At 44.2% G+C, this 13875-nt stretch overlaps 1 protein-coding gene across 2 annotated transcripts in view; it reads right to left on the bottom strand.

The window, feature by feature from the left end:
* Nucleotides 1-13875, bottom strand: part of trip12 (thyroid hormone receptor interactor 12) — a 63430-nt gene that overhangs the window by 48423 nt on the left and 1132 nt on the right. For both annotated transcript variants that reach the window (XM_080547580.1, XM_080547581.1), the window contains exons 2-5: nucleotides 12170-12226; nucleotides 10538-10684; nucleotides 9653-9781; nucleotides 8101-8924 (exon numbers count right to left, since the gene is read on the bottom strand). In XM_080547580.1, coding sequence (XP_080403706.1) covers nucleotides 8101-8924; nucleotides 9653-9781; nucleotides 10538-10635 — 1051 coding nt within the window. In that variant the 5' untranslated portion in view covers nucleotides 10636-10684; nucleotides 12170-12226. The remainder of the gene's footprint in view (nucleotides 1-8100; nucleotides 8925-9652; nucleotides 9782-10537; nucleotides 10685-12169; nucleotides 12227-13875) is intronic.

The following is a 13875-nucleotide window of genomic DNA, read 5'->3' as shown; positions in this document are numbered from 1 at the left end:
GGATCTCGGGGAGGGGGGGGGGGGGCAGATTCGGTTTTCCCCCTTGAACACTCAACACTCCTTTTGCTAGTGGCTCTACACTGTGGCGGTCAGGTGGTCTAGCACCGCAGTCTACAGTGCACACATATATGCCCATGTCGGCATAGGTTATAATCTGTCCCGTGCCCTGCTGACATGCCCTCTCTCCCTTCTTCTCCTTACTTTCCTGTCTGTCTTCACTGTATCTGTCCAATAAAATGGAAAATATGACTGAGACTGCCCCACTCTGAAAAAACAACAACACTGTGCAATGCTTCTATTGGTCAGTGTCTTCTGTGCAATGCTTCTATTGGTCAGTGTCTTCTGTGCAATGCTTCTATTGGTCAGTGTCTTCTGTGCAATGCTTCTATTGGTCAGTGTCTTCTGTGCATGCGCACTGTTGAGCACATCTCTCTAACAGACAGGTGTTGTTCATACTATTTAGTTTCATTGATGCATGTTGTACAATTTTCGTTTTTAAATGTACAAAACAATAATCACAGGGCGGCACTGGGGCGGCTGTGTCTCAGGAGGTAGAGCTGGCGTCTAATGTTCACAAGATCAGCAGATCGGCTGTTCGAGCCCCGGCTGGCCACATATCGAAGTGTTGGGCAAGACACTGAACCCCAAATTGCTCCCAGTGAGCAGGCCGGCCGGCACCTTGCATGGTAGCTTGTCAACATTGGTGTGTGAATGGGTGTGTGAATGGGTGAATGAGAGGCCTTTGTAAAGCGCTTTGGAATAAGGCTCTATTTAAGTGCAGTCCATTTACAGACTTCCATGGTTTGGAAATGTTCAAATACTAATATGAATTTGATTAATCCTGCAGCCGCCCCAAGTGAAAATAACCCTGTTTGTATCAACATCAGTGTTTCCTCTATATGCATTTATTGGTGGCGGGCCGCCACGAATGAATTTCCTCCGCCACCAAATGATTCAGACAGTCCACTTTGATTCAGGCTGCGTAGAAAGGCAGCGAGTTATTATGACCGGAGAACAGAAAAAAAGCATGCATCCCTGAACGCTCCGTCAATCACTGTGAGTAAACTGACTCTGAGAATGTCGTCACGTCACATGTTACCGTAATACCCTATATGTTGGTTGAAGTGCAACATCTCAGCTTTCAGGGACAGTTGGAATTTTTTCGATAGCACAAACCGTTTAGAAATTACGGTAATTACAATGTCGGGTGCGGATTTGTGCCGACGGCGGTACATTCGGCGCAGAAGTGGTATCTATACCAGATAAATAATAACCATTTGCTTACGTAATTTTTCGTTTGTTTACATAGTCTGAAACTACAGATGGTAAGCTTTCAAATGATGCGTCATACATTGAAATCGAAAAAAATAATAAGACGACACGAGTATTTGAATGTTTGTATCAGTGTTTTGCTCAAGAATGGTGACTGCTAAAAACGCTGCTAGCTGCTAACGTTTCGTTCTAAAACGAAAGTATTGTAACGTCCCCACTATCTCATACACAACTTTCTTAGTTCACCCGAGCTCCGGTCTCAATAACACACACAGCACCCGCCCCCCCCCCCCCCCCGTGATATCACCGATCACCGCGTCGAAAATGGCAATTGAAGCATTCTATTTATTGTGTAGCATTATTTATGTTTTTAATTATTCTTAACACCATTGACATTGTATATTAAGTATTCAAATGAAATTAGGAGATGAGAAAGTATCATGAATTGACAACCCTCTGTTTTATTGAATTCACAACCACTTGTAGCTTACTTCAGGAAAAACAAATAAAATGTGAAAATAAAAATCATAATAAATAAAATGTACACTGTCACATCAAATGTGCAACATTCCACTCGAATGAGAGGAACTAGGGGCTCTTAGAGAACTTGGAGCTTATACTGTAGCTTTCCTGAGGAACAATAAACATACCCAAACTAAACTGCAACATAAACAGGCTATAGCCAAATATAAAATACTGTTTCAAGTCATATTTAGGAGGAGATAAGACAGCAAGTCAGCAATAATCAATAAAACAAAAAAACAAAACATTGCACCTAAGGAGATTTCAGACTCAAACCTTACTTCTGATTAAGCAGCATCACTGGCAGATTAGCCTTGAGAAATACAAGCATCTCAGCGTTTTTGGCACTCAGCCTGTTCCTCTTATCATCTAAAATATGTCCTGCTATGCTGAAAAGTCGCTCGCTATCTACACTTGTGCAAAGTGCACAGAGGAAGACCTCAAACTCGCGCGCTAATAGTTGTTGCTATGGGCCTTAGCCTAGCTTAGTGACTTCCTGCTCGCGGGGTCACATGACGTCGCTGAACACTACCTACACCACGCTCGTGAAGTCGCGCTGGAACTCTGACCAGCACTCGTGGAACGCCTCTCGTCCAATCAAAGCACTCGGTCCCTTTATGACGTCGAGCCCAGTGTGCGCTTCGGCGCTCTCGGAGCGAATCGACGAACGCAGCAAATGCCGTATGATATTCGTGGTATTGAAAGACCTTGCGTGCGTTCCTCCGCAAGGTATTTCTTTTGAGCAGACATTACAAACTGCATATTTGTTGTCTCTTTCCGACACCGTGTAATATTGCCAGACTGGCGACGCCATTTCTCTATGTAAACTGATCGGCTGTGTTTGATCGGCCGTTTTGAGAACTCCGATCAAAACCGATCAAAGGCATATCGGCCAATATCTATCGGCGCCGATCAGATCGGAGCATCTCTAGTGACCTCCACCAATCACAGGGGTGCATTGGCACACAACACAGTAACAGTGCGAACATGAACATGAACTCAAGCATTAATGAACAGGGTTGTTCTATCTAATTTATTATGTTTGTGTTGTGCTAATAAATGTAGATCCACTAGGGATGGACGGTTTTTCGGTTAAACCGAAAACCGGGGTTTATAAAAATAGAAACGGTTTTTTATCAAAACCGTCTGAAACCGGATTTCTTTTTTTTTTTTTTTTTGAAGAATAAAATAGAATAAGAATAAAACTGGAACATGTCACATGTTTGTCGTGTGTGAAAATAACAATGATACAGTCTGAATCTGCCGCGCAATGAGTGAGAGGTTTGGTCAGTTGTGAAGAATAACTGAGGATTAATATCTAATTGGGATTATATTTAAGGGTAACGAATCACTCTATGGGAAAGATAGTTGCCTTCAGTTATTGGTAGATAGGAAAGGTTTTTTACAATTACTCGCTTACATTTAATAAGATCATTTTCGCTGCTCTCTGTAAAGCGCATTGGGTCACTTTTGTGAGAAATGCGCTATAGAAATAAAATGTGATTTGATTTGATATCAATCAATCAATCAAACGTTATTTATGTTCTATAGCACAAATCATGCATTGAATGTAACTCCAAGTGCAGTATTTACTAAACCACAATATAATAAAACAAGAGCTATACGGATCAAGAGTGTTTGTGCACAGCGCCACTGTGTGTGAAGGCGCTACTGAAAGTGATGACAGAACGCATGTCTCAGAAGATACGCGGTCACTTAGTGACGCAAAGGTAGTTCTGTATTTATCTCTATCTGTATTAGTACATTTATTTTGAAAGCTCTATTTTGACAGCTCTACCATGGGCACTTTTATTTTGATGGGGCATTCTTTGTTGATTGACTTACGACAGTTCAGGACGGGTCAGTCTCGCGGCATGTGGTTTTTATGAAAAGCTTTAAGTATGTTCACTGCATAATTCTAAGTCTAATATTTCAGTGATTATTGAGCAGTATTCAAATATTTAAATACATTGAGCAGCAGCTGAAACGTTGTCTAAGAACCAAGATATTGAGAAAGCAGTTCATTCAATGAAGACGCTGTTCCAAGAGATGATCTTCCGTGCAGGCGTGCACCCTGGATCAGCGGAGCTGGTGTGTTAAGTGTTCATGTGTTTTCATGTATGGTGTAGCTTACAAAAGTCTGCCTTTCCACTTATATTTGTGAAACTAAGTAGCCTAAATGTGTTGCGACTGTGCTTACGGTGTTTTAATGGTGTTCGACATGAGTGTATTGTAGCAGTAGGGCTCAATTATTTGAAATTGGCGCTCTTTAAAAAAAAAAAAAAAAATACAAATCTTTTTTTTTTTTTTTTTTTTTTACTGTATTTTTCGGTTAACCGGAAAACCGCGGTTTTACTCTCTGACGGTTTTTCGGTTTCAATAATTGGAAACCGTCCATCCCTAAGATCCACACAGGTATACAAACTGAGCTCCGTTTACTGTCAAGTGCCATTCATTCTGACAACACACACACACAGTCGTAAAGCTCTAACGGATGTACAGAACGTCGTAAAGTGCAACAAAGTGCTGCAATGACATACTGTCGTACATAACAATATTGGTATTTGATCACCTTCTATATAAAATCACCTGCTCGGCTTTAATGACTTAACCGCTATTTAAGAAATTATATTAGTTTTCGCGTGCACGCAAAAAAAAAATCGCACGGGCTGCGCGCGCGAAAGACGACCACTCCGCCACTAATGTGAAACATCCTGGAGGAAACACTGAACATTATGCTATCATTCCTCAGACTAGGGAAGATTTAGCATTAAAAAAAAAAACAGTGGTCATTGAAGTGAACCACCTCAGATTGGTTAAGACTAGGGATACACGATATTATCGGCACCGATATTTATCGGCCCGATAATGGGAAATTAATGTTTATCGGTTTTATAAAATTGTAGCCGATATAGAGCCGATAATATGAAGCCGGAAATATTTCTGCTTCCGGTTTCCGCGCTCATGATGCTGCGCCTGCGTACAGACGAGAGCGAAACATGTCTTCCCCGGTGTGTCTGACATTCTTCACAGTTTCTGAGGCAGATAGTGCGTTTGCAATTTGCAACACATGTTCGACAAAAGTTCGGAGAGGAGGGCAAAGGTCTACGAGTTACAACACAACGAATCTCATAAGTCACCTTAAGATTCACCATTGCAAGCACGCTGTATGGAAGGAATATCAAGCAGAAGGTAGCCTAGCCGCGGTGCCTATTGAACACGCATTTGAATTGTATTCAGTTTGTATATTAGGGAACACCAATGGAAAACGTGTCTATTATTTAGGTGAGAATGTGAATGTAGGCTATACAAGTTAAGTTGTTTACAAGGAAAACATGCACTTTTTGTTTTTCCATGTCAGTGCAATTTATTTTGAATTCTTATGCAAAACGTTTGATGGGCTTTATCACAACCTACCTCATCCTCATGCACTAAAAGTAGCATAGCCCTTTTCAGTTGCTTTATTAAGCATACTAGTGTAGCCTACTATGTGCCTTGTGTCATTCTGTTTATCTGCACACTAAGCAGCCATTTGGCACTAGTTTCTGTAAACTTTTGGTTCTTTAAAAGTCTTTATTTTTGTATTGACTGATGCACTTTATTTATTTATATTTTATTTATGCATTTTCAATTTACAGGGATGCACTTTATTTTTGACACTTTTTTGATCTAATTACTCTTAGGTGAGCCTTTTTTGTTTTCATAAAAGGAGGCCAGATCTTGGCTAAAAAAAGCATTGTGCACTGTCTATAACAGATTCTGTTTGTTAGAGGAAATAATAAATGAACATTTGAAGAGTCAGAAGTGTTCTCTTTGTTGTGTTAACAATAGATTTAGTGAGATCACTATGGAATATTAAATCATCAATCTTTGCTCACTACATAGCCTTTCTTACCTTCAGGTGTGCATGAACTACAGGTTATCAACTGTGAAATTATATCTGTTCTCATATCGGTTATCATATCGGTTATCGGCCACGAGAAGCGGGTAAACATCGGTATCGGTTGGGAAAAAATGCATATTGTGCATCCCTAGTTAAGACCAAGAGGGTACGCAAATGTTTTCATGAATAGAATTTTAGACCTGTTCGCGACACCATACGATAGCTTTTTGCCATGGATTGCTGTATTTTAGACTTTAAGTCTTTTTAAGACCGGCGCGGGAACCCTGTGGATGGAGCAAGAAGTGGTGCAGAAGTGGTCACCAATCATAACAGAGAGAGCAGACGGTGACTGCTCTAGTGGGGTGTTCAGAGCAGAGTGCCACCAGTGAACAGAGTATAAATAGCCACTTCTCAATCCGGCCGTACGGCAGCAACAACCTCTGTGTTAAACCTGTGGGGTCCCAACGCCCAAATACAAACCAGGAACATATCAGCAGCCACGGTTGACAGATTTGGTGTGAGACTATAAAGACAAATGACTGACTGACCTTTTATCCACCACAAACACACACACACACACACAACACAGAGCTCATCTGCAGGCATCATCAACCCAACCATATACCTCTCACTCATAACCCCCCAGAAACACTAGTTACCCGACAGAAATTAGCAAAACGGCATTCTACGATTTCTCGATATCACAGTTTACAACTTTGCGACCACCCGTATGCGCCCGATCCTGCTTACTCACCATTCTAGCCGTGTTGACAGAGGCAGGTGAAACAGCAAAGTGTGAGAAGGGAGACAGGGTACACAATGTGACCCTACACCCATTAATAAAAGATGGTGAATCATTCCCCACCCTCCCTCCGGTGCGAGCCTGATGCCTCTGCTAGCTAGTCAGCCAGTCACCGGAGGGGTTCTATTCACATCTGACCGTTTGGACCAGGGCCCTGTGGCACCAAGCCCAGCATCGGTTACCCGAGTCTCAGAATCCCCTACCCAACACAGGACAGAATGACCCACTGCTGAACCAACGATCATCTTCCAACATGCATGACATTCATCACCCCCCCCCACCCCAATAGCTAGCTCACAACTTCATACACCACTGCAGTCCCTCTTTCGACCATGCCATACCATACCAGCAGTCTGACCTTCACAGTCAGACTAGTCTCTGCCCCCATAATACAATCCTGCAACCCCCACAATACACTGCTATTGTAGTCTGACCTCCCTGACCTGCCCGTGTTGTGACGGATCTCACAGCCAAGTCAATAACCGACAGCAAAAGACAGCCTCACAATCCCTCACAATGTAAGCAAGCAAGCTTCTGAACTATTGTGCGATCACCTTGAGACTGTTGATGCCTTGTGGGTGTACGTCCTAGGGGTCTTACAATCATCCGTTTGTTCCACAGGCTACAGCTGAGCAACCAGACAGTATTTATATCCTCCAGTTTGAGGCTGGTACTGACATGGGGCTGAAATTTGAGCTAGTGTCCCACCAACAGCTCCTGGTGAAGCTCCCACAACCCCCTCCACCTCCAGAGCCGGGACAGGCAACTAACGAACCCACAGCTGATTATGTCCGGGGGGGGGGTGACATAGAGATGGCCGAGTTTGATGAAAGTGTGACTTTACCAGTTACATTTGTGTGGTGTGTGTCTTGAGTTTATCTGCAGGCCTTATATCTCTGTGTAGCCCTATTGTATATTCATGCAAGTCGATCAGCTCTAAGTGTCTGTGTGGCGGGGGTTAATCTCTGTGTTGAATCGTGGTGGCCTGTCTGGCGTGAGAAGCAGCTATCCCAGTAGCAGCAGCCGTCCAAGTGCAGAGTGAGCTCCTGTAATTGAAGCTGTTACACTGCCGGGACCACAGGTCCTGTGACATTTAATCCCAGGGAGTAACCTCTCCATGAGCCCCTAAAAACACCACGTTGACCCTCCAAAGTCTAACTCCCTACTGTCTTCAAACCAGTAACCTCTCCTTGAGCCCCTACAAACAGCACGTTGACCCTCCAAAGTCTAACTTCAAACCCTTGAATAATCTTCCCCCATGACCCTCCCTATGAAAAGGGGCGGCTGTGTCTCAGGAGGTAGAGCCGCCATCTAATGATCGCAAGGTTGGCAGATCTGCGGTTCGAGCCCCGGCTGGCCACATGTCGAAGTGTCCTTGGGCAGGACACTGAACCCCAAATTGCTCCCAGTGAGCGGGCCGGCCGGCGCCTTGCATGGTAGCATGGCCGCCATTGGTGTGCGAATGTGTGTGTGAATGTTTGAACGAGATGCCGTTCGTTCGTATAAAGCGCTTTGGATAAAGGCGCTATAAGTGCAGTCCATTTACCATTTTACCATTTAAAAGGCAATGTATGCACAAGAGGTGAGTCTTCCCCCACCCAGAGTAGGTATCGGTACTCACTTGCTAGTTTGGCCTGTAGTCCTGAGGGCCCTGGTTTGGAGGTCTCTGTCTTGGAGGAACCAGGTAGGGACAGTTTGGGCTTTGGCAGGTTGACTTTGGGGCTGAAGCGGGCTGCCCACTCGAACTTGGAGGATCCAGTGGCCTTGGCCTGCTGCTCCTTGTCCCGGGTGCTCCGGCGAGGGGAGGGGCTGGAAGCGGAGCGCGAGCGCCGCGCTTTGTTCTGGTCTTTGCCCTGCTTGACCCTAGCACCTTGCGGGCCGGTGGCGCTGTTGTTGGCTCCCGTGGAGGAGGAAGTGGAAGAGGTGGAGGCAGAAGAGGAGGAGTCCGTCACGGTGCTACACCCAGCTTTGGCTGAGGCGGCCGATTTAGACGCCAGCTTGGAGGGTTTTGCAGATCGGCCCTCGGAACGGTTGGGGAGGGACCAGGCGGTGTTACTCAGACCGGGGAGGGAGGAGTCGGCGCCGGCGGCCGCCGCCTTCTTCCGTTTCTGGGTGGGGGAGGGGCCCCCCTGGGCCGCGGCCTTCTTGCTCTGGCCTCGGCTCGAGGCGGGCGCGGGCTGCTCCGGCGCGAGGGGTCTCTTCTTGGACTTGGCCGGGACCTTCTTGGCCTCAGAGGCGGCGGTGTTGTCTCGGGGCGGGTGGGACTTGGACTTCTTGGCGGGGCTGGGGCTGTAGGTGCTGTTGGGGTCGGGAGCCGAGCTCCGCTTCAGGCCTCGGGTGCCTTCGCTCTTGGACTGCGGGCCGAGCCGGTCTCGTTCTGACGTCCCTGCGGCCTCCGGGTCCTCTTGCAGCACAAATGAAGCCACTGACAGTGAAAGACTGCTTCTGCCAGGGAGGGAAGCAGAGAGAACGCATTAGGACATTTCCCACTAACTGAAAAAAAGAAAGTAAGAGGTGGCAATGGCTCAGTCGAGGTCGAGCCGGCGTCTAGTGATAGGCCTGGTCGGCAGCTCGAACCACCGGCTGGCCATGTGTCGAGGTGTCATTGAGCAAGGCACTGACCGCTAATTGTTCCAGGGTCGCCATCTATGGCCGACCCCCTTGCCTAAAGCATAAAATACCAAATTCCAACAATTGACTGACAAGTTGACTGTATGGCAATAAAACAATTATAATTATTATAATAAGTATTATTATTAAGACAATGACTATGCCTCATTCAATAATTTAGGCCTGTATAAATAGGGAAAGGGCACCACAACAAATTGAACAAACAATCGTTAATCAATTTTATGTCTTTGGTACGGATAGATCCGGTCCATTGTCTCTATTGGTCAGTTTGCGTTCCAGCCGTGCCGATATCCATGACATACGCACGGCTAAATGGAACGTTGACACACATTACTCCGCGTTTGTATAATATTACCGTTATCGAAGTTATACATTATTACCGTTGCTTAGCAACCGATAAACAACTGTTCAGCGGGTGAACACACTTACAATAAAACATTAGTCCCATTAAAACACATTAATTAAACGTTTGTCTTGTCTTTATTCTGTGAAATATTGATAGATAGATGTGGTAACCGTGACACAAGAGAGAGGAGGGGTACCTGCGTGAGCTGTGCCCTCTGGACTGACCAGAGGCTGAGCTGGGCACGGCTGCCTTGGAAGCTTTCGAGTTGGGTCTTCTAGTTTCAGGAGGGGAAGTTGCTTTATGTTTTACCTGCTCCGACTGCAACCTGGAAGTAAGGAAGCAAGTAATTAAGTAAAACTGTATTTCTATAGCGCCCTTCACAGCATGAATGCTCAGGGGGCTTTACATCCAAAATAAGGGATAAAATGGGTGAAAACAAACATTGTCAAAAGAGATTAAAAAACTAAAAAGGAGGAACACCCCAAAGGGACAACATAAACAGGAAACATAAGGTGGCTATAGGTGACTACCGGCCTGCCTAAACAGGTGAGTCTTTAATTGTGGTATGGTTGGAGATTAAAGAGCAAGTGAGAGTTGTGGGTTTTTAACGCAATCATTAATCAATAATAAAAGTCATCAACTGCCTACTTACAAACACCCATCCTGTATTACTACATGTGTCATGCAAAACAAATCAAAAGCAAAATGTATTCGTACTGGTAGACTAACGCAATATCATTCATTAACAACGAACATCAGCTACAGCACTACATGGGTTTCGGCCTGCTAATTCTAATCATGAAACGTGGAAAATAATTGTATAAAATACTAACACAAGCACGCACATTTTAAATGCTTTATTCATGTCCACATAAATGTACAATATCTAAAGGACATAAATACTATCAGTGCATTTTGACAGTTACAGTAGTGCTAAGCCAACAACCAGTTATGCCTACAAATAGGATGTGATTCACACCAAATGATAACAGTGGATTGACAGATACAGTATCAATACTATAAAACACACACACACACACACACACACACACACACACACCGTGTGTGTTAGCACACTCACCTTCCCGCGACTGTGTGGTCTTGTGGCTGGGCCGCAGCAGTGTTCCTCTGTGAACGGCGCAGTGACCCCCCTGGATTGGAATTAGGCCGGTTGGACATTGGCACCTCTCTCCTGAAGGGACATACCCTTTCTAGACACTACCATTCACTGGACCATGGGAGAGAGAAGCAGAAAAAGAAACTGCGTCAGGTCACAGACAGTACGCCAGGGTGTATAACAATGTTTCCAAACAACCAATGGACTGCCTATGATAACATGTTTCCAAACAACCAATGGACTGCCTATGATAACATGTTGCCAAACAACCAATGGACTGCCTATGATAACATGTTGCCAAACAACCAATGGACTGCCTATGATAACATGTTGCCAAACAACCAATGGACTGCCTATAATAACATGTTTCCAAACAGCCAATGGACTGCCTATAATAACATGTTTCCAAACAACCAATGGCCTGCCTATGATAACATGTTTCCAAACAGCCAATGGACTGCCTATAGGCCTAATACCAACAGCTGGAGCTGTGCTGCTTATTGTTGCCGTTTGATTAACAAACTAGTCCCTAATTCCTTCACTAAACACTCAGTGACAGGACCGCCTGGTCAATTGTCATGAGATCGTCATGTACGTCTCATGATACAAGCCCCTGCCTCGCCAAAAAGATCAATCACATTACACATTAGCATTAATTTGGAGGCAGTACAGGGCTAGTTTGAGAAATCAATGAGCCTACGGCTTGACGGGACGGGACGGGGGGGGGCACAGACAGCTCTGAACTGCTCTACAAACAGAGGGGGGGGCTGATGATCCAATCAGGAAGACAATAGGACCTCAAATTACCGTTCACAAGAACCTTACAACACTGAGGCAGATAATACACAAAAACATGACTGCCATCTTGGGCATATAGAACTAGATTAGAAAACCATGTCAGGCAGACCGCCTCAGTGTCCTTATGTCTTCTCTGGTTCACTGGGGTCACCGATAACGATGAGACTGCGGGGTGTGCATGCTGTGTCCTATCAACCAATCAAAGGAAGCCTAGCACATCCATCCCATGAACGCCAACTCAGAGGGGGCGTGTTCTTTGCACCACTGCCTGGACTGGCACGATTTGCTTTTTTGGCATAAGGAGAGGGGGGGTAGAAATATGGGATTGACACAATACACAATTGAGTATGTCTGCATCCATACCCTTACCCCAATTACTAGGCTATAATACAACAAAACACATCACTAATTAAGCGCACTTTTGTTGCACCCTCCAGACCAAGATGTATCAGGGTAGAGGATGGGGATATTGACCCATCCATGAATTCACACTACAGGACAGGAAGGAACCCTATTCAGTTCAGTTGCCTTGTCCAACATTGTTCCACAGTTACTAATGATGTACTGGTCTTTAATGTTGCCTTAGCATTTGCTTCAACAGACTATAGATTAAAACATTCTGCAGTTTAACATTAATCTAGTCCTAGTATCACTTCCCTGCACACATAGGCCTATGACATTTTTTCACACCCTTCTTTTGATAACTCCTGTCAGCCTTTCACCAGACTGAATGGGGCGAAGATAACAGGCGTTCTACTGGGGTAGTACACTAGCACCACAACTCACAAAAAGACCGACCTGGAGAGGTTTGCTGTGGGAATTTACCAGCTGCGATTGAAATTCCCTACTGGCAATCTAGGGGAACATAAATGTTGGGAGAGAGGGTCAGAGCAATTCAGGTAAAAACTGATATTATGCAACATATATTTGTTATGGATGGCTGGCCTGGCATTGGATTGAACATTTAACTCTGTGTGTCATGACCAAACATGAAATAAAATAATTTGTGATTTTCCAGGATTAATTCAACAGCTGCAAAAAATCAGCTGTTGAATTGATGAGATATTTTCACTATTACGGACGGATTGTTCCACCTTGCATTTTCAACAGTGAAATTACCTAGCTATAATGTATAGGCTAATACTTAGAGAACACAGATTCAAAAGGTACAGTGAAAAGATTGCTAGTTTTTGCTATGTCTAAAGCACATTTTCTGTACCACTGACAAATAACCATAGTGTGGGCTATTTTATCAATGCCTACAGCGTACTATGTTAATGTCATGTTAATGTCATGTAATACATAACCCATGTACAACATTGTAACCCATGTACAACAACATGTATGAATATGTCAGGCCCCACATTTAGACCCATTTCTCTCGAGTGTTTCTGATACTTGTGTGAACACGTAGACATCTGATAAACTAGTAGACATTTAACGAAGCGGAGTAAAGACGATCAAGTGTGATATTGTTTTTTTAAAAATACGACACAATTGGCGAGATCGCAAGGCCATTTGAGGCCTCCTCTGACTGTACACCCTCGTCTTTGTTTGTTTATCCGTCCGACTCTGACAACAGACGTTTCAATAGACTGACTGACAAACATAGCAATTGAGTGATCCGACGATTCACAACTAGTGTCAATAAAACTCGATTCTTTATAATTACCATCCAGATTAGTCACACCATTTCTTTTCAATCTCGGTTTAGAAAGAGGCCTTCGTTCTGACGTAGTTAGCACCACCAGCTAGCTGGTTAGCATTGGACTCAAATTTGACAGTTAGCACCATGTCACCTTTCACATTCAGATCACATAATCAATCTCAACCCGGACGTCTGATTAGATCGCTTGACAAATAAAAACGAGCGTCCACACTGCGTATTAATATTATTGAGCCCGGCAGGAATTGAGGGGCGACACGAAAATGCGTAGTTGGCGAACTGTTGTCTTTAACGTCTAGAACAAATATCACCAAACTCATCCGAGGCTTTAAACAAAAACATCCTCATACCTGCTTAAGGGACTTAAGATTTAAGACAGTTGGACTTGACAGACTGACAAACATCATGACATCGCTAAATAGCGAACAATTACCTGAGCCTCCCATGGAAAATGGCAGCATCGGGTCTGACTAGCTAATAATAATGTCTTCAGCACGACAGACAGACACATTCAGCTGTACAGGCTACAGCCACTAGGTTAGCTACTGCTAGCTACTGATGCTAGCTCCCTCTGGTCACCTAACTAACTAGTATTACAACCCTATTCAGTTCGGACACTATTCAAGTGTCAACATGTAAGTTGCCTTGTCCAACATTGTTCCACAGTTACTAACGACGTACTGGTCTTTAATGTTGCCTCAGCATTTGCTTCAACACACAGACTATAGATGAAAACATTCTGCCAGTTTAACATTAATCTAGCTGTTCAAAGTTTTTACATTACATTATGTTCTGTGAGATCATGGAACCTTTGTATTTTATTAATTAACTAACTCAA

The sequence above is a fragment of the Nansenia antarctica genome (genome assembly GCF_963989245.1).
Source record: "Nansenia antarctica genome assembly, chromosome: 17".
NCBI classification, from domain to species: domain Eukaryota; kingdom Metazoa; phylum Chordata; class Actinopteri; order Argentiniformes; family Microstomatidae; genus Nansenia; species Nansenia antarctica.
Note: the sequence above shows the minus strand (reverse complement) of the source record. Positions and strands in the feature narration are given on the sequence as shown.